The sequence below is a fragment of the Lissotriton vulgaris genome, chromosome 11 (assembly GCF_964263255.1).
Source record: "Lissotriton vulgaris chromosome 11, aLisVul1.2, whole genome shotgun sequence".
Classification (NCBI taxonomy): Eukaryota; Metazoa; Chordata; class Amphibia; order Caudata; family Salamandridae; genus Lissotriton; species Lissotriton vulgaris.
In genome coordinates, this window is record NC_141699.1 from 370,443,468 (window position 1) to 370,464,613 (window position 21,146).

A 21,146-nucleotide genomic window follows, 5' to 3' on the forward strand; every position below is an offset into this window, starting at 1 on the left:
TCCTGTCTCAGACTTCCATTCTCTTTGATTTCTGCTCGTCTTTTGCCCTTTCCCTTCAAACATGCCTCACCTGTTTCTAATCTGGCTCTGTAAATTACTGTCCATAGCATTTCTTTTTGTTTCAGCCTCTCTCTCTCTCTCTCTCTCTCTCTCTCTCTCTCTCTCTCTCTCTCTCTCTCTCTCTCTCTCTCTCTCTCTCTCTCTCTCTCTCTCTCTCTCTCTCTCTCTCTCTCTCTCTCTCTCTCTCTCTCTCTCTCTCTCTCATATCTCTCTCATATCTCTCTCTCATATCCCCCTCTCTCTCTCTCTCTCTCATATCTCCATTATGTTTTGTTTTATCCTGCTCAGCACCTCCATCTCCACACAAGCGTCGGTCCCTAAAGAGAGGCTCTTCCCAGTCCCAAAAGAGAGGCTCTTTGTTTGCCAGGTTGACAGGTAACAACGATCGTGCATGGAGTGAGGCCTGCATTTAATGCTCTGCTTGTACCTTTCTTACTCCCCTGGGAAGCAGAGAAAGCTGCTACCTACACCATGGGCCATATCGCTAACAAGTCAAAGACCCTCATCTCTATGTTTCATTATGCCATATTGGTGTCCGCCACTTTTACGGGGGGCATGTCCTGTTTGCCTCCTCTAAACACCGTTTTCTTAACTTGGGTCATTTTTCTAATGTTTATGATTTTGTTTACCTATAGGGGCTACCTTCTATGTAAGGGGCCTTTCCCTAATCTCCTTTGTAGAGGATTGTCTCTTTATTGAGCATATGTTGCTGTTCTTTACAAGTTGCTTTCTTTAAAAGGACATTTCCTTGATCCCATTCAGATGTCAACTTTTTATAGGGTCGTTGTTCAATCCCATTGTTAGGCTTCTTTCAATACATGTAGCATTTTCCTAACCTCTCAGTTAAGTTATTCCGTTGTTTTTTTCTTTAACACCGAAAACCTTAAGTCACCCTTAAGTTAAATACAACTGCTTTGCATGCGTGCCGAGTATTTATCTCTTAAAATGGAGCTTCCATGTAGTAAAAACGCGCTACCACTCCTTCACTGAAGTGGTAACCACACTATGAACAAACAGGTGTAAGATTCTGATACCTGTTGATTTGGGAATTACTACAAGAGGCACCATAAATTGCTATCTATGTTTAAAAAAAGCAGATTAGAGATCCCTGTGCTGTCTGTCACTCCTTGTTTTGTTTTACAAAAAGATGTCCTCACACTTCAGCAGGACGTCATCTGAAGGGTGAGTGTTAAGAGTTAACGCAACAATCCAGTGTAAATTTAAAGTATTTAGGCTGGAGGGAGGTGTTGCTAGAAATAACACACATGCAGACTTATTTGTACATGTATTATCCACTCCTAAATGCTGAAGCGCAGCACATCCGACATCTTGAACTATAATCTGCATTCTTTACTTTTGCTTCTCTCAGTAATGCTATTATGCCACTGACATTGGAAGAGTGTGTGGATTGACTTTCTGCCAAAGACCAATGACGTGCCTCCAAACATAGGGTATCTGCTCACCTGTCTGACCTTCTGCTTGTGAGGTGGAAATCGAATGGTGGTTGTGCCACGTGTTCCATGGCTGGAAAGTGCTTCTTGTGATTGGTCCTCCTGAAGTGAAGGGGTTGGAGCACTATTCACAAAGACTGGTGTCCCTACTCTGGGTGCTTGCCACGGAATAAGTGTTAGTGAAGCAGGGACTTCACCATCTGAATACTGCACGGTTGTTCTGCTATGATGCAAGCATGAAAGCCCTACAACTTAGACTTTTCTCTCAGTCGGAAGAAGATTGAATGAATTAGATTTGTAAACCCTTCTTCTACTCTGAAGGGCAACTTGAAGCTGGAGGATCAGGCTACAGAAAGGACAGAGGAGTTTAGAGGATCCAACAAGTTATGTGTTCAGATGTTAATTCATTATTCTGTAAGTGACTGCTTTTGGATGTTCCGAGTGGTTCATCTGGTCTACTGTTCGAGGCATATGGGCTGCAGATGGTACATTATGAATAGATCGCCATCTGGTGTTGGGCTCGGATGATTGCACTTTGTTTTTCTCTTGGAGAGTCTTTTGTATCTTGGTGACTCCTCCCTTGGTTGGTAGTGCGCATGGGCATCGGCTCCATCCTTAGATTGTTTTTTTTCCGCCATCGGGTTCGGATGAGGATCGAGACGCTCCAGATCAACTTCAGAGAAAAGTGATTTATCGGCGCGTATTCCCTTTCCAATTCGACGGTATTGTTATCGAACGCGTTTCATTTCCATTCCGACGCGTTGCAAATTCAAAATCGAAGAGAAAAAACTTGGATCTACGTCGACGAACAGGAGGCCTTTCTCGACGCAGTCAAGCCCGGGGTCCATGGAAAGGACTCCATTCAAAAAATGTCCAACGTGTGGTGCTAAGTTCCCACACAAGGACCTACACGAGGTGTGCAACCTCTGTCTATCGCCTGAACACGAATCCAGGGACTGCGAAGCCTGCGCAGCATTCTCCTCCAAGCTAACGATTAGAAATCGTCGAGCTCGAAGACACGAGGTTTCCAGAATGCAGTCGGAGGCGATCCCGGAGCTGTTCGGAGACGAGCAAATTGAGGAAGAAGAGGATCAGTCGGGGTCGGAAGGGGACCAGTCGGAGGTTGAAGAACTCATCGAGCAACAAACCGTGAGTGACGACGTCCCCTTACCGAAAAACCGACCCCGTGCGGTAACGACCCCGCCTTCGGGCCCGGTCAAACCGCAGAAAAAAGTTTCCGACGCCCCGCCCTCGGGCCCGGCAACGAAACCGAAACTGAAACCAAAACACTCGGACTCCCACCATGTCGGATCCGAGAAAAGGGCGACATCGACTTCGGCACCGAGGCTACATACAAGGGAAAGCTCGGTATCGAAACATTCCATGTCGAAACATAAATATGATTCGTCGTCCAAGATTCACTCGATACCCAGGAAGTCGGAATCGAGTAGACATTCGGTGCCGAAAACACCAAACACTGACGATCGAAAAAATAAGCACCTTTCGGAACCAGGACCTTCGGTACCGATTCAGGAGCAACAGACAGATCCCAAACAAAAGATCTTGTTTATCGATCCGCAAACTGGCAAAGTAGTCACGAAGAAGAGAAAGAATGAACAGACAGAAGATAAATCTCTTCATTCAAAAAAGAGAACAATGGGGACAAATATAACTCCTCCTGCTTCTCCTCGACCTAAAGTCACACCCTCTTCTCCTATTCCTCACACTAGGCCAAATATTCCTACACCTTCCACACCAAGACCATCTACACCTCAGTCTGATGTAGACAGTGATCTAGGGGAGGGAGAACCTCAAGGGGATGACGAAACCATCCCAGATGAGGATGACCCATGGGAGAATTATGACGTAGGGTCAGATGAGGACAACGACCCAGAGTTATATCCCTCAAAGCCTTCACCACCTGATGATAACACAGGGTTTGTGCAGCTCATTAATAGGGCAGCAAAATATCATAAAGTAGATATACATACAGAACCTCAAATAGAGGATTTCCTGTTAGAGACGCTACCTAATGCACAAAGAACATCAGGTACTTTTCCTATGTTGAAGGGTCTTCTCAGTCACACAGAAGAAATATTCAAAGACCCAGTGAGGGCTAGGGTGTTAAACCCAAGAATTGATAAAAAATATAAGGCGGCTCCAAAGGATCCAATATTTATTAAAGGGCATGTACCTCTAGACTCGCTGGTGGTCTCAAACGCTCGTAAAAGAGCAAACTCATTATCTACAGGAGAGGCTCCTCCACCTGATAAAGAGTCAAAATTAATAGATGCATCAGGCAAAAGAGTAGCATCACAGGCGGCAAATAGCTGGCGTATAGCCAATACACAGGCACTACTCGCACGTTATGACAGGGCACATTATGATGAATTAGAAAAACTCATCACACATCTCCCCAAAGAACATCAGAAAAAGGCAGATCAGTTAATACAGGAAGGTAAAATAATAACTAATACTTCCATTAAGTGCGCCCTAGACGCAGCAGACACTGCAGCAAGATCTATCAACACCAGTGTCATGTTAAGGAGACATGCATGGCTTAGAATCTCAGGATTCAAACAGGAAGTACAAACGGCCCTACTGAACAAACCATTTGATCAAAACACACTGTTTGGTTCAAGCACAGATGAGACCTTAGAAAAAATGAAAAAAGATACAGAAACGGCTAAGTCAATGGGAGCATTGCAACAGCCAACACAAAGAGGTTCCTTTCGTAGATCCACCTATAGAGGGGGCTCAAAGAATACAGGAACAAATCAGCAATCCACCTCTTTCACACCAACATCACCCAGAGGTAATTCAAGAGGCAGTTACAGAGGTAACAACAACAAGGGTAGAGGCCGCAGAAATAATAACAACCGCAACGCCTCAACCCCAAAACAGTGACTTCATAGAACTCCCCCCAGACCACATAACACCGGTCGGGGGACGTCTATCACAGTTCCTACCTGTCTGGGAGAACATCACATCAGACAAGTGGGTGAGACAAATTATCCAACATGGTTATTGCCTGGAACTCACAGCTACCCCACCAAACATCCCCCCCAAACAGCGTCCAATGAGTCAAGATCATCTGACATTGTTAAGAGAAGAAGTACTAGCACTTCTACAAAAGCATGCAATAGAGAAGGTCCCAAAAGATCAACAAGGAACAGGAGTATACTCTCTATACTTCCTGATCCCCAAAAAGGACGGGTCCCTAAGACCAATATTAGACCTCAGACCTCTCAATGCTTACATAAATTCGGAGCATTTCCACATGGTCACGCTCCAACAAGTACTCCCTTTACTGAAGAAAGGGGACTTTCTTTCTACACTGGATCTAAAAGACGCTTACTTTCATATCCCAATTCACAAAGCCCACAGAAAATACCTAAGGTTTGTATTAGAAGGACAACACTATCAGTTCAAAGTCCTTCCGTTCGGTGTCACAACAGCACCGAGAGTTTTCACAAAATGCCTAGCTGTGGTGGCAGCACACCTAAGAAGACAACAAATACATGTCTTCCCATACTTGGACGATTGGCTAATAAAGGCCAAGTCAAAAGAAGAATGTCTTCACAACACACAGAAGACAATTCAATTGCTGCACCACCTAGGGTTCACGGTGAACTACAAAAAATCACACCTGCAACCAAACCAGATTCAGCAATACCTGGGGGCTACGATAGACACAGAAAAGGCAATAGCATACCCCAACCCAATCAGGATACAAACAATGGTCGGGTTAATACAAAGATTTCAACCACAACACTCACTACCAGCAAGAGTGTTTATGCAACTATTAGGCATGATGTCCTCCTGCATACTGCTAATACCACATGCCAGACTATAAATGCGTCCACTACAGGAGTGTCTAGCGACACAGTGGAATCAGGCTCAAGGTCAGATTACAGATCTGGTGTTGGTAAACGACCGGACGTATCGCTCTCTGAAGTGGTGGAACACGGAAAACATTTCCAAGGGACGGTCGTTCCTAGAGCCAATTCCACAAGTGATAATAACAGCGGACGCATCGCTCTCAGGATGGGGAGCGCATATGGACAAATACACAGTGCAGGGGAAGTGGAGTGTGCAGCAAAAGAAACTGCACATCAACTACCTAGAACTATTAGCAGTATTTCTAGCACTAAAAGCTTTCCAAATACAAATTACAGGCAAGGCAGTCCTGATCAGAACAGACAACATGACTGCAATGTATTATATTCAAAAACAGGGGGGGACACACTCTCTCCAACTATCCAAACTAGCACAGGACATTTGGAGATGGGCCATTCCTCAAAAGATCTATCTGTTAGCAGAACACCTACCAGGAGTTCAAAATCAGATAGCAGACATCCTAAGCAGACAGTCAGAACAAGTACACAAATGGGAGCTGCACGACCAAATACTGCAGCCATTCTTCCAAAAATGGGGGCAACCAGAGATAGATCTGTTTGCCAATCATCAGAACGCAAAATGCAAAAACTTCGCATCCAGGTACCCACACCAACGGTCCCAGGGCAATGCACTATGGATAAATTGGTCCAACAAATTTGCTTACGCGTTCCCTCCTCTACCACTAATTCCGTTACTGGTTCGGAAGCTGCAGCAACACTCAATGACAATGATACTAGTGGCACCCACGTGGGCAAGGCAGCCGTGGTTCACCACACTGCTACAACTCTCACAAGTACCACATCAAAAGCTAAGATTATTACCCATGCATCTTACACAGAACCATGGAGAAATAATGCACCCAGATCCCAAACAACTGAACCTAGCGATCTGGCTCCTGAGGTCATAGAGTTTGGATATTTAGATTTACCACCAGAATGTATGGAAATCATTAAACAAGCAAGACGTCCTACCACCAGAGCATGCTATGCAGCAAAATGGAAAAGGTTTGCTATACACTGTAACAGTAAGCACATCAACCCTCTGGACGCATCCACTAAACAAATCATTTGCTATTTACTACACTTGCAGCAATGTAACTTAGCATATACCTCTATAAGAGTTCATCTCGCAGCTATAGCGGCGTACCTACAAAACAGGCAACATCTTTCCCTGTTTAAAGTACCAGCAATTAAAGCTTTCATGGAAGGACTCAAAAGAGTCATTCCACCAAGAAGACCACCTTCCCCAGTCTGGAATCTCAACATAGTACTTACCAGACTAATGGGGCCACCCTTTGAACCTATGCATAGGTGTGAAATACAATTCCTCACATGGAAGGTGGCCTTCCTCATAGCTATCACGTCACTTAGAAGAGTAAGTGAGCTGCAGGCTTTTACAATTCAAGAACCATTTATGCAGTTACACCAAAATAAGGTGGTTCTTAGAACAAACCCAAAATTCTTACCAAAGGTAATTTCAGCATTCCACATCAATCAGTCAGTGGAATTACCGGTTTTCTTTCCAAAACCACAAACAGTAGCAGAAAGAGCCCTACATACATTAGATGTTAGAAGGGCCATATTGTACTATATAGAAAGAACACAAACTTTCAGAAAGACAAAACAGCTATTTGTTGCGTTTTCTCCAACACACAAAGGCAATCCCATCTCTAAAGCGGGCATTGCCAGATGGATTGTAAAATGCATTCAAATATGCTACTTAAAAGCAAAGAGAACATTAACTGTTCCTCCTAGAGCTCACTCTACACGTAAACTAGGAGCATCTATGGCATTTTTAGGAAATATTCCACTAGATGACATATGCAAAGCAGCTACCTGGGTTACACCGCACACCTTCACAAAACACTATTGTGTAGATGTGCACACAACACAACAAGCTAGAGTGGGACAAGCAGTATTAAAAACTTTATTTCAGACAGTTGCAACAGACACGGGCGACCACCGCTAGGGAGAGAACTGCTGTATAGTCTATTCATAATGTACCATCTGCAGCCCATATGCCCCGAACGGAATATGCTACTTACCAGTATGCATCTGTTCTTGGCATAGAGGGCTGCAGAGTGGTACATGCCCTCCCAGCTTCCCCGCAAACCTGTGTCTGTTCCAACATTATCTTATTTAGATACACTTACATGGGCATTCTTATCTGCAGTGTACTACACTACTCCATCTAACCCTACTATGGCAAAACAATCTAAGGATGGAGCCGATGCCCATGCGCACTACCAACCAAGGTAGGAGTCACCAAGATACAAAAGACTCTCCAAGAGAAAAACAAAGTGCAATCATCCGAGCCCAACACCAGATGGCGATCTATTCATAATGTACCACTCTGCAGCCCTCTATGCCAAGAACAGATGCATACTGGTAAGTAGCATATTCCTTCTTCATCAGGAGCTAGGCCCAAGCCCCAGACAGCCAGGAATATGGGCAGTGAAGGAAAGTCTAGCTAAGATGGTACCTCATTATTTTCTGCCCATCAACTAGCCCCCATTTGTGGCAGGCAGAACACCCTTATGTCTGGTTTGCCTAAGATTCACTGGAAGGAGAATTGGTGGTGGATTCTCTGCCGGTGCATACCGCATGTGTTTGTTTTTAAAATATTGAATTAATTAATACTGAAAATATTGAAACCTGTGACTGTCTTTTTAGCTTCTTAGCTCCTGGCAATAGTTTGCTTTGGGTCGTGCGCTGTCTGCTGTGACTACTAGATAGTTTTGTCCTGCGTCGTCATTATTCTTTTAATTTGCGCCGCATTTTCTTAAACATTTCTTTTTTCCTGATCTGATTCGCTCGGGCCTCGGTCCACCACGGCTTGTGCCGATTGTGCGTAGGGACGGGGAGGCGTTAGTCACACTTCCGGTTAGTCAATATGCCAACCGGAAGTGCAGTTAGCATTACAGCTCTCCATTACCAGCCTCTCATGCCTACAAAAGCGGGGCTGGGCAGCGGACACGGTCAGCGGCGCCCCAAAGACAAGCCCATCTGCGCCCGTCCGCGCCAGACCGCTGCCAACTACCTGGACCCCTGCTCGTTTCTTCTAATTTATTTATGTATTTATTTTAAATAGTTGTTACTAATATGTCTTTGATCAAATATTCTAGCCCGGAGCTGAAAGATCTTAATCCTTTATTACCTAAAAAGTTAGCCGGATTTGGAGCTGGTTCAACTAGTGAGGTTCATACGAATACTGATCTTAACCTACCAGTCCTTCCCTGTGAGGTTCAAGTAGGGGAGGTGGCTTACTCATAGCTACAACTCAGGAAGTAAATATCACCTCCCATCCCATCCATAAGCACAAACATAATGGAACTATGTATTTTTAAGATGGAAGGTCTGTTGGGAGGAACATGGAGAGGAGCATTAGTGTATAGACCTCCTGGTTCCAAAAATGACATACCTCATAAGTTATTGGAGCCCATTGCTCCACACGTTTTTGCCTCCGACTCTTTTCTTCTGCTAGGTGATTTTAATTATCATGCAGATTTATTACATGACCCTGACACCGATCAGTTAATCACGAGTTTCAGTACCTTGGAACTTGCCCAGTTGGTATATGGGCCTACGCATGTTGCGGGCCATACGCTTGACCTATTGTTAACAAATTCTACTGTGGTCAAGGTTGAGTCTCCACTACCTTTACTGTGGACGGATCATTTTTTATTAAAATTTGCAATTCTAGATCGTACTATCAATGCGGGCCCCTGTAGGGAAGTGGTCTGGAGACGATCTTGGCGTAAAGTCACCTTACCTTTATTTACTAATACTTTCAGGTCAACTCTACCCAATACAATCGATAACATTGATCAATGTGCGATTTCTTTTGATAGAACTATAACAAAAACTCTGGATAAAATTGCTCCTCTCAATAAAGTCACAATTAAAGCCCGAGCCGCTCCATGGTTTACTGAACAACTAAAGTTAGTGAAGCTTTCCTGCAGGACCGCGGAGCGAAAATGGAGGAAGACTAAAGACCCAATTGATCGTAAATCGTACAAAGATGCATCATGAGTATATGGAAAATATAACACAAACAAGAAGAACATTTCTTCTTAGTCGTATTGAGAGGGCAGCAAATTCTAATAAGGTACTATATCAAATTCTGAAGGAATTTTCTACCCCGCCTGTTCAGACACAATTTTCTATCTCCCAGGATTGGGTAGATTCTCTCTCAAAATTCTTTGATGATAAGATCATGGCCATCCACAATTCTTTACCTGCCCAAGATCTTAATAATGACATGTGAAATTGTTCTGTAACTATTCTTGATCCACCTCACATTTTGGAAGAATTTACTCAATGTGGCTCGGATGAAGTGATTAAAGCATTTATACAAGTAAAATCTGGTTCTCCTATAGACCCTTTGCCACCGAGAATTTTTCCTATTGTAGCTCCAGCTCTTTTGGACAGTCTCAAGTATTTATTCAACAAATCACTGTCCGAATCAGAATTTCCCATCATATGGAAAACTGCCAGAGTTAGGCCTATACTAAAAAAAATCTACTGCAGACCCACATTTTTTTTCCAGCTATCGTCCTATATCTTTGATCCCTCATTTCGGTAAGATGCTTGAGTCACTAGTTAACAAACAGCTTGTGTTCCATCTCGAGAGCTATGGATTGCTTGACCCTTCCCAATCTGGCTTTAGAGCAGCCCACAGTACCGAAATAGCTTTGTTGGAGGTATCTGATAACATCAGGCTTGCACTAGACAGGAGACAGTCATCTATCCTCGTGCTGCTAGATTTATCTGCAGCGTTTGACACCATCTCCCATAGCATTCTTGAACATCGGCTTTGGGAGATTGGTGTCATAGGTAAGGCTTTACGGTGGCTTAAAAATTATCTAACTGATAGAACTACGATAGTACAGGTAGGAAAGACCAGTCAGGATGGGAGTACCACAGGGCTCTATCCTGGGTCCCACACTCTTCAATCTTTATGTGACCCCTCTGGCCAAAGTGATCAGCTCATATGGTTTTGATGTTGTGTCATACGCTGATGACACTCAGATCCTGGTCACTCTTGGTCCTGATCCATCAGAAACCAAGTCCCGGTTTAAAGACTGCATGTCCCAAATTGATAAGTGGATGTGCACAAACCATTTACAGTTGAATGGAGGAAAAACTGAGATAATGCTCTATGGCAAGGCTCATGAGCATTGGTCTCCCGATTGGTGGCCTTTAAGCTTTGGCCCCTGTCCCATTCCTACTCAATCAGAGCGTAATCTGGGCTTTCAAATGGATAATAAACTGTCAATGAAAGATCATGTTAATAAGACAGTTGGCTCCTGCTTTGGTATTATGCGTAGCCTACGTAAGGTTTTTAAGTGGATTCCGACTGCTGCAAGAAAACCCCTAGTCCAGGGACTTATTATTAGTCGTATGGACTATGGAAATGCCCTGCTAGCTGCTACCAATGAGAGTCTTCTTTCTAGGATGCAGGTTCACAGCTGCAAGGCTGGTACTTAATCTTCCACCAAGATCTCCTTCGGCACCTAGTTTGAAGCTTTTACACTGGCTTCCTGTAAGAAAACGTATACACTTTAAGATTCTTTGCTTGATGCATAAAAATGTGTATGCAAAAGGTCCGGATTTCTGGGCCAAAAAGTTAAGCTGGTATCAACCAGGTAGGACCTTGAGATCCTGCAACCAAGCACTCCTCTCATCTCCCAGAATTCGTACCACTATTTGTGGAGGGAGATCTTTCTTGTTCATTGCTCCGTCCTTTTGGAACAAACTGCCTTTATCTCTTCGCACCACTAGTGATCACACCTGTTTTCATAAGAACTTAAATACATGGCTATTTGACATGTAATGCACCTTTCAAGTCCATCTCTGAGTCATCCACCAGCGCCATGAGACTTTCGAGTGATATGTGCGCTTAACAAATACTCTATGATTTGATTTGATGTAGGATCAACTCATCTGGCACATTATCCCTCCTTGCTGCCTTTCAACTATTGGGTTTACTTATGGAGACTGCTGCTGAAGTCTAGGCTCCATCCGCAGCAGCGACCCCTTGTGCCTGACTGCAGGCTATGGGAACTTGACAAGGGCGTTATCTGAATTAGCTCCTGCAGTGTCTGTTCCTTCTTGGGCCTTGGCCAAACGCAAAGCCCGGCTTCTCACTAGGTGTCACTGCAGTAGGCATGGAGGGACACCGACATGGTGCATAGTAAGGCGCAGTCTACCATATAGGCCATTCAGTATCCAGATTCCTTGACTTTGTTCTCCGTCTGAAATAGTTGACAAATGGAGGGACTGAAACCCTGGATTGCCTTCTTGATCATTTGCATCATATGGTTGATGCAGAACTCCTGGACAAGCACAAGGCCGCCTCACGTGCTCTGTTTCCTGGAGATGCTGCACGGCAACTAGCCAGGTGTATATGGGAGCAAGGTGAATGCCATATGGGAGGAGACCAAGGGACTTGCTACGAGTGGGCAAAATACCATACTGTCAAAGGCAGAGCGGTAGTGTGCCCGCTAAGAGAATTTTGTGGGAATAAATGCCTGCAACCTGCTCTAATTAGGATTCTTCAAGCGCTCCTCTTGGTTTTTTCCTTCTGATGGGATGTGGCTCTGGCTCTTTTAGGCTTCAGTGACTATTATCACATGAAGGAAGCACATCAAATCTAACTTTACCTCGATTCCAAATCAGTATCTTTATACCTTTGTGATTTATGCATTATTGCATTATTTATTCTTAGCAGGCTGACATTACTTGCTGGAGATTGGTACAAAAGAGTACCCTTACTATTATATGTCTAGAACACCTCCCTTGGAAAAGATATGGAAATCACTGTACGATAAAGTATTTATGGCTGGTGTAGGTAGTAGGTAGGATTCACTCTCAGCTTTCGCTTCAACCATTTTAGGAAATGGTTGCAATTGTTTACTTTTCGTCTAGTTGAATTTCTTGCTAGATTGTACTCTAGACGTATGTCCCATCACAGCCTTTATTTATTAGCTCATTCGCTTTTTGTGCTTTCGTGTCCTTGGCCGAATTACCTGACCACATGTTTGATAAAGATAATGGGGAATAACTTAAGGTACTGTAATGTCAGGATTAATTTCATCTATGTGACATGGCTCTTTCTTGTTCTGACACTTGTCCCATTAGACAATAATGGACATGTGAAATACTTGCGGTAGTTCACAACCTTCTAGCAGAAGCCTGTGCTTAGATAGTGTTGCACATCTAAACCTTGCACAGTTCTGTTCACAGCTAGATTAGTGACCAGTCTGACTTCTTACGAAGATTTGCAGCTAACCAGATCAGGATCCCAGTTCCATTGTGTAGCTAATTGGGTTCATAGCCTCTCTGAAACCATACACGGATTTGCTGCTCATTAGTTCTGGGACTTGGTGAAACCTCGAAAAGGTATAGCAGCCGAATTGCTGGTGCCTCTGAAATCTCATAGGTGTCGTATGTCTGCTGTTAGTCAGACTATAGTAGCGTTATGATTACAGGATTGTCACCTTGTTTGCTGCAAACTAGATTCATAATGCCTTTGAAACCTTATGCAGGTTTGCCACCAGCCAGATTCATGACCCATGAGTTGCTAACCCCTGAGGGTGTGCATTTGTCATTAAAGATGGACCTCACAGGTGTCATATGGATGTTGCATGTCAGATATGGGGCTCCGGTGGTAGTTTAATTGTGATTAAAGGGGCCGCGATGAATAATGTTACAAAAGGTAAGAAAACTCGAGCAGATGAAATCCAACAAAGAACTTTCCGTTATGCCTGTTGTTGGCGATTGTTAGGGACGCAGTTCTGGGAAAAGAGAATTGTTTTTTCTCTACGCTGGATGTCCTTATTAGAGGAATGCTATACAAAGAAAGATTTAGAGGAAGGGTCTTAGGGAAAATTTTAAAGACCTGCACAGGATTACATCCCCAGTTCTATACATCAAAAATACCAAACAAAATCCTTGGGTCTATTCTAATAGAAGACACTGACTATATCACACAGACCTAACTGTGGGATAATCCCTTTTAGGATGAAATCCCTCACCCACCAAAGGTGGCATGCTTCATCATTTGGGATTGTCCTCTGAGTTACTGACTCTGCTCATCTAAGGTACCGACGGAGAGAGCGGCGCGCCCTTCCCTGAGCTGTCGCCCGGTTGAGGTGAAGCAATTTACCCAGTTATTGCGGGTACAGTCACCTTTCCAAGAAGAGGAACCGGAAGCACCAATGGTTCCGTATTTGATTCTAAATTTCCTTCTTTTACATCACATATCACTTAAGCATCAGTATCTTGTAAGTCCTGACGAAAGCCCTGCCCGATTGCGGTTTACCACAGCTGAAACATGTTGACCACTACATTTCATCTCACGCATGCGGTTTAAATCCATACCGCAGGTGCACTGTTTTTAATCCTGGCAGCAAGAGCATAGAAATAAAGCATGTATTATGTTCTCTTTAGCTAGTTTTATCACCACTCCTCTCATTTTCAATCATTTTTTGTGCTGCACCCTCATCTACACTATTTGTCTCATTTGGTGGATTTAGAATATCCGTGCAGAGTCGACATCAAAACATTCCTGTGCTCCTCCCTCTCAGAGAGGGGGTTGTAGCCCTCAGAGGAACTAGGTTTTCCTCTGAGATTCGAATCCCAAATGATGAAATAGGCCACCATCGTAGGGTGAGGGATTTTGTCCTAAAAGGGATTATCCCCCAGTTAGGTCTGTGTGATATAGTCCGTGTCTTCTATTAGAATAGACTCAAGGATTTTATTAGGTATTTTTTATGTCTATTAGAGGAATGTCACATTGTTACTACCGAAGTAGTTGGCCCATGCACAGCATTTTCTCAGTCCCATATACCAACATGAATATGCTGTTGTATCCTGTTCTGTAGAAAGGAACCATAAATTGACTATAGGTCTTGAGACTTTCAGAGGCATGTTATGTACTTAGGGTTTGTTTTTCATTGTAGATATTCCTTTTTACAACCATGCTGTACATCATTAATGACCAATTCTTTAATTTTGTCTGCGTCTATGCTATGCAGGTTCTCTTCCTTTATTTCTTACCGTGTGATCATGAATTTAAATGCCCTTTTATGGCCTCTAATCTCTACCGTGGACTAATCCTTCATGCAAACACATGTCTTGTAGATGTGTTTGCAGTTTTCAGTAGCCCCATATCTCATGGACCAAGTACAACGCACTAGTAATCGCCATGTTCCATCATGATCACTGCTTCTGCAGGCTCTCCAGCCCTTTGAAGGTCAAAATGGTAGCAGATCCTTCAATGTATGAAATGTCTTTCTCGGAAGTAAGTATTTTTCCAATCCTGACTGCACACTGTTGCTGCTGCTTATTTAGAAAATTTGATACAGCAGTACAATTACTCAACTTCAGACTCAGTGGGCAGGGAAAGAATAATACTCGTACTTCACCTGACTGACATTATCTCTTCATAGCGATCTTTAATCTCCTAAATATTTCCCACACACACTCCATCCTGTAGGTTTGTAGGTGGAAGGCTTTCCTTTTTTTCCTTTACAGATGTCTGTCATTGTTAAGGCAGTTTAGGTGGATAGAGATTTAGCAATGCAAAACACATTGAAAAACTGTGTCACATTGTTACTACTGAAATTGCTAGTTTGAAACTGGATGATGTTTAGCAATTTCCCACTGGTTGCTTTACAGTGGTGAACCATAACCTACTTGTGAGCTCTCTGTACCTTTTAGATAGCATACAGTGATAGTATTTGAGCCCAATCAAAACAACCGGAGACAAAGCCCGATAGATCATGTGCATAGGTAAGAAACATTGAATAGAGCCAAGATCCTGCACTTGGAGAGGTTTAACATCTTTTAGAGAATACAAGGTACTATCTGAAAGGAAGCAGGGTCCCCTGTAGGTGGGCAAACAGGTAGGACATCAAGTGCAAACCAGAATGGCACATTCCTAAAGTAAGCATGATTCTGAATTTGAGGTGACAAGACACATTAGAATTATCAAGAGTGCACATGGGCGGGTTACCTCCGGTACAGCAGAAAGGCCGACCATGATTAAACAAAGAATTGAAGGGGCAGTAACATCATGTGAAGAGTCAAAAGAAACCTACACATTGGAAGGTTACGGTAGGTCACCTTAAGTAAATTGTCCTTGTTGATCTGCTGAGGTTTGCAAGGGATGCTTGAAATTCCAGCCCCTTTGCTAACCTGTTCCCTGTCTTCTATGTTATTCCTTGGAAGAACACAAGCTTAAGGATTTAACAGGGCAACTGGACCGGCAGTTTGTATTTGCTGCACCTTTGTAGTTTTAATTTGCTTTCTCAGGGCATTTGGTTACCTTGTATTTCTTGAGTTACACACTTATATTCACACTTGCCTTTTATTCCTAGCTATGATATTACATCACATTGATGTGAAAAGTGTGTATTTATTTGAGCCATAGTGTGGAACACTCTTCTATTTTGCCACAAAAGGGGGTTATATACCCCTGCATGTTGTTGCTCCGGAGAATAGAAGGGCATCTCACGAATGGTGATTTTTTGTAACTGTTATGCCAAGAGACAAATCTGCTGTGCACGCGAGACTTAGTGAGTGGTTGAAGTTTGCATGCTGAAGTTATGTGAATTAAATGTGTCTGTAAAACTTTGTTTCAATTTAGAAGTATGTGTGTCCACCCACTTTTGTAAGGTCAATGTTTCTCCTAATTCTGTCCAGTCTATATGTATCCATTTCGTTTTTCAGTCAGTTTGTTTCTCACTCCTCCAAGTTCTACGTTAGCACCAGATTATGCTTGCTGAATCTGTCTCAGTTGGGTCCCCGTACCCTGTGTATTCCCTCTTGTATCCCCAGTGAGTTTGTCTTTATTTTATGGCTCTTCTCTCACACCCACTTCCTATTTACCATTTTTGTCCCGGTCTTATTTTCTGCACCATGTTATTATTCCTGCAACGGGCACCATCCAAACATGTATTTCCATTTAGACAGTATGTAGGTGTAGAAACACGTTTTTTTGTCAATAATGTATATCCAGTTTGAGTTGTTTTTTTCTTCCAAGACTACTGCAGTTTGTGTGTACTCTTTGTGCCTGTTTTCTGTCAGTCCAGTGACTCTCAGCCTATGTTTATTGGCTCTGTTCATGGAGGACACTCAGAGCCCTGTTTGATGGTTCTCCCTCTTCTTTCCGTGACCTGTAGTGCGGATGTACCTATCTGCATTAATTGTGTCTGGTTGTTCGCCACCACTTCTCTGTAGTTCTGCTTTTGTCTCTCTCATGACTCTCTTCAGCCTATCTGGCTGCATGCATGTGTTCTGCGTGTGCCTGCAGTGACTCTGTCTTAATCTCTCTCACCAGAGCTCCGGTCTCCTTCTCACATGAGTGCTCTGAACCGCTCGGCATCTCTCAGTACCCACGAGCGCTCCGACTCCATCTCCTCAACTGTCAGTACCAGTATCAACCCGCACAGTTGCTCCACAGGTCAGCAGTACATCTCAGACTTCAGCGTACGGGCCCTGACGGACGTGCAGCTTATCAAGGTGAGCCTTCCTCCCCCACACCCCCAAACATATTTCTTTCAGCAGCTGCACATGCGTGAATGGACATGTGTAACACATTGTAGCCATCATGCCTTAATGTGCTTTTACCATCAGTTATGCATGGTGTAAGACCCCCGCTCTTTAGTTCTTTACCTCTGGCTGCTTCATGGGCTGTGTCCAGTATAATTCTTGGCAAAATGAGTCCCACCTCTCTCCCCCTGCCATCCCTCCCCCAAACCCTGCCTACAGGATCTGACAGACTAGTTGCTTGTCAGGGTGATACGACATTCTCCCTTTGGTCTATACTGCTCCTGTGAGAACTCCTCCGGCAAGCAGGTCGTTAAAGAGAGGCTCACCACCCTGCCCTTTACTGCTCGTATGCACCCTTAGACGAAACATTCTGCTCTTCAAGATTGGATCCCTATAGTATCAATTTTAAATGCCTGTAGTTGCATTTGTATAATTGTCCTCCAGTTCTGCTACTAAGAGACCATTTAGCCGAGCATTAAGTGGCTTGAAGGTACAGTAAAAGTGTGTGGTTTTTTTGTAAGACAGGGTTTTGTCCCAGTGGTGACCGGTGAACTTTCAAAGTGTGGGCATAAATGCCTGCTTTAAAATGCACACTGCGAGTGAAGTGCATCTTCTTTAACGGATTTGGGAGATAAAGCAGGTTGCAAATATAAAGGTTCGATTTGGGCAGAAATCCAGTCTTCCAAAAATGTAGTGGTGTCACACAAGCCTTCCCCTCTCGATGTTGATAAATGGTGGCAAAAACAAAGGCCGCAAATTCATAAAAAAATTAGCCAACTCACTTTCTGCACTCCAGGCTGTTGACACCAAAGCACAATGACTCCTACAGGCTCCCATAACAATGCTGCTGTAAAAGTGTAAAGCACTTACAGGATCAGAGAGCAGACATATTACATTTGTTTTGCTTGCTTAAGACAAACTGGTGTAATCTGTCTGAAAATATACAGAATGTTTTATCAATAGCCAGGATAAAATGCCTCCACTCAAGATGGAGTATTATGTCCTCTAGTACCAATCACGGGAAATCAGCAAAAATGTTACGGGAAATCTACTCGGCTCATCCCTCAAAAAGCTGGTTCAAATATATTTCTGAATTGCTTTTGATTTGTCTGAAACATCAATTTGCCGGTTTCTGAAAATAGACTATTTTCATGTTAGATAAATAGGCATAATTTCCTCCATAAGCTTGTCATTTCATGAAAGAAACATTATTTTATTACTGAAAAAGCTGATATACATTTTTAAATACATGTTTGTTCTCTAAGCTTCAGCTAGAAATTTTGACCAAACACTCGCACATACCACAGACACATATGAGCTTATTCCGCTATCTATACCCATTTATCATCATCATCCTCAATTACCAGTGATGTCCATCACGTTCAAGGAATTTTACCGCTTTTGTGTCCGGGGTAGCCAACATTATGTCAAGAGTGGGAATTATTGTGCGAGTGGCAACATTATAAAATAGATGCGTCAAGAATGCTTACAATGTTAAGGATAAGGCACTGCCATATCAGGAATAATATAGTTTGCCTGGAATGGCCACAGTATATCAAACAAGCCATTATTATATCAGTAATATTCCTAGATAGGTTTCGGGCGTACTACAAAGGATTGTATGAGAGCGGTCGGAGGGCAGAAAGGATGAACTTGAGGCCTTTCTTGGAGGGCTGCAACTGCCACAATTGGAACAAGAAGCAGCAGATGCATTGGGCCGAAACATCACGCTAGGGGAAATAGGGAGTGCGGTGAAACAGATGGCTCGGAATAAAACCCCGGGACTATATGGTCTACCAATAGAGTTTTATAGTAAGTACCTGGAGTTCCTAGCTCCGCAATTGCAAGAGGTATATAATGAATCGAAGACGAGAGGGAGATTGCCTCAATCCATGCGTGAGGCTCTAATGATCCCATTGTTGAAGCCTGGACGGGAGAGCAGTAACCTGTCCTCATATCGCCCGCTGTCCATGTTGACGACGGATTATAAAATCCTGAGTGAAATACTAGCTAACAGGCTGCTGAGCCATATGACGGGCCTGATACATTCATCCCCACACGGAATACTACGAACAACATCCGTAGACTAACTCGACTACTCGGAGACCAGCTGCCGAAGGCGTCGGTGCCCCTTGTGTTCTCAATTGATATTGAGAAAGCGTTTGACAGCCTGGAGTGGGGGTATCTCTACAGAGTGATGCAACATTTTGGGCTGGGCGAAGGTTATATCGGTTGGACCAAAGTGTTATACACGGCGGCCACGGCGAGAGTCAGAGTGGGGTCTCTCATTTCGAGCCAGTATCAGGTGGGCCGCGGAACTAGACAGGGTTGTTCGCTTTCCCCCCTGTTGTTTGCAATGGAACCCTTTGCGGCTGAGGCTCGGTCAGGGCGATATTATAAGGGCCTCATTTACAGAGCCAGCCCTCAAGCCATTTCGCTATACACGGACGACCTTCTGTTGTTTTTAGCGAACGCGTGAGAGGAATTGGAGGGGGCGAAACGACTCCTCGGAATTTTCGGGAGACTGTCGGGCCTGAAGGTTAACTGAGCCAAGTCCTGCTTATTCCCACTGCGGAAAGGGGAGGTGCAACCTACCAACCTCCAGGCACTCCAGTGGGAGTCACTGTTTGCATTATTTGGGTGTATACATATACCATACGGCAACGGATATGCTGGACGGCAATGTCACCCGCTGTATTAATGCATTGAAAGGGAGCATGACCTTTTGGGCCACTCTTCCGCTCTCGATGACGGGCCGGGTGTCATTGTTAAAGATGATAGCGCTTCCAAGGCTGCTATACTACTTCCGCACGCTACCGGTGTGGATACTGAGCTCCATCTTCCGACGATTAAGATCTATGGTGATATCACTTCTATGGGGTGCAGGAAGACGCAGGATAGCGCTCAACACTTTATTACGGCCCAAAGACGAAGGAGGCATGGCGGTGCCTGATTTTGAGTGCTACTACTTGGCGGCACAGTTGCAGTCCTTTACTCAAGAGATTGCGAGGGTCTACCGAGGTCCGGAGCCGGGCAGAGACGAGGGCACTCCGCGCCATGTGCTTGCGTACATTACCCTCCACCAAAAACTTCTCATTAGAGATTTATCCATGGAGGAGCAGACTTTTAGACTCTGTTGGAACCGAGCACGCCGAAGAGCAGGGACTCGGCGAATGTACGCACCGTAGATTCCGCTGGGGATGGTGACGGCACTTCCTCACGGCGGGGACTGGTCGAGACTGCAGGGGTGGGAAGATGCAGGTCTACAGATGCTGGGTGACCTCTATGAGGACGGGGTGTTACTCCCGTTCCAGACCCTGCAGGAGCGATTCGACCTGCCTAGAGGAGACTATTTGATGCACGCTGCTGTAACCGGAGCAATGCAGGAGCACTGGGGGGAGGGGCTGCAAGAACCTGCCACCTCTATGGCCTGTCAATATACGATGATGGCAGCCGGCACTTATAAGGCCGTGACCTGCCTATATACCCGAATGTTGCGAGAAACCCTGCAGCCACTCACCGCCCTGAAAGCTAAATGGGAACTGGATCTGCAGATGGAGATCCCCGACACCACCTGGGGACAATTGCTGCGGGGGGCGAGGAAGAGCACGAGAAACGCCAGATTTCAACTGATACACTTTTACATCCTCCACAGGGCGTACCTCACACCAGGGAAACTGAAGCAATACTTTGGATTTGAGCAAGAGGCTTGCCCTAGATGCAATACAGTCGAGGCAGATCTGGGACACATGCTATGGGATTGCCCCCAATTGAGGGACTACTGGCAGGAGATCGGGGAGGCACTGAATAATGCTACAGATAGAGAATTGCAATACACCAAAGCGGTAGGGGTACTACACTGGTTTCCTCACACGCCCATGAATAAGAAGACCAGTAAGTTCATAGATATGGGGTTGATACTTGCGAAGAGGGAAATCACTAGGAATTGGAAATCCAAGAGGGGGCCCACATATAAGCGGTGGTACAATGAATGCCTAAAATGGGCGGCGAGCGAAAGCACCCTGCAATATCAACTGGCTAGGCGCGCGACAGACGTAAAAGGCGTTCGAAAGGGCGACAGCATGGGAGTCACTAGTGCAGGCGCTCCGCGATGGTACTGGGAAGGAGGAGGGGGGACAAACAGACACCGATATGGAAGATCCCACTAGTACACCGG

At 44.4% G+C, this 21,146-nt stretch overlaps 1 protein-coding gene across 2 annotated transcripts in view; it reads left to right on the forward strand.

The window, feature by feature from the left end:
• The window catches only part of CNNM4 (cyclin and CBS domain divalent metal cation transport mediator 4), a 363,208-nt gene that overhangs the window by 303,354 nt on the left and 38,708 nt on the right, over positions 1–21,146 (forward strand). Inside the window, exons 6-7 of one of the 2 annotated variants that reach the window (XM_086943349.1) lie at positions 349–435; positions 16,758–16,939. In XM_086943349.1, the coding sequence (XP_086799475.1) occupies positions 349–435; positions 16,758–16,939 (269 nt within the window). The remainder of the gene's footprint in view (positions 1–348; positions 436–16,757; positions 16,940–21,146) is intronic. The other variant, XM_086943350.1, reaches the window with a different exon arrangement.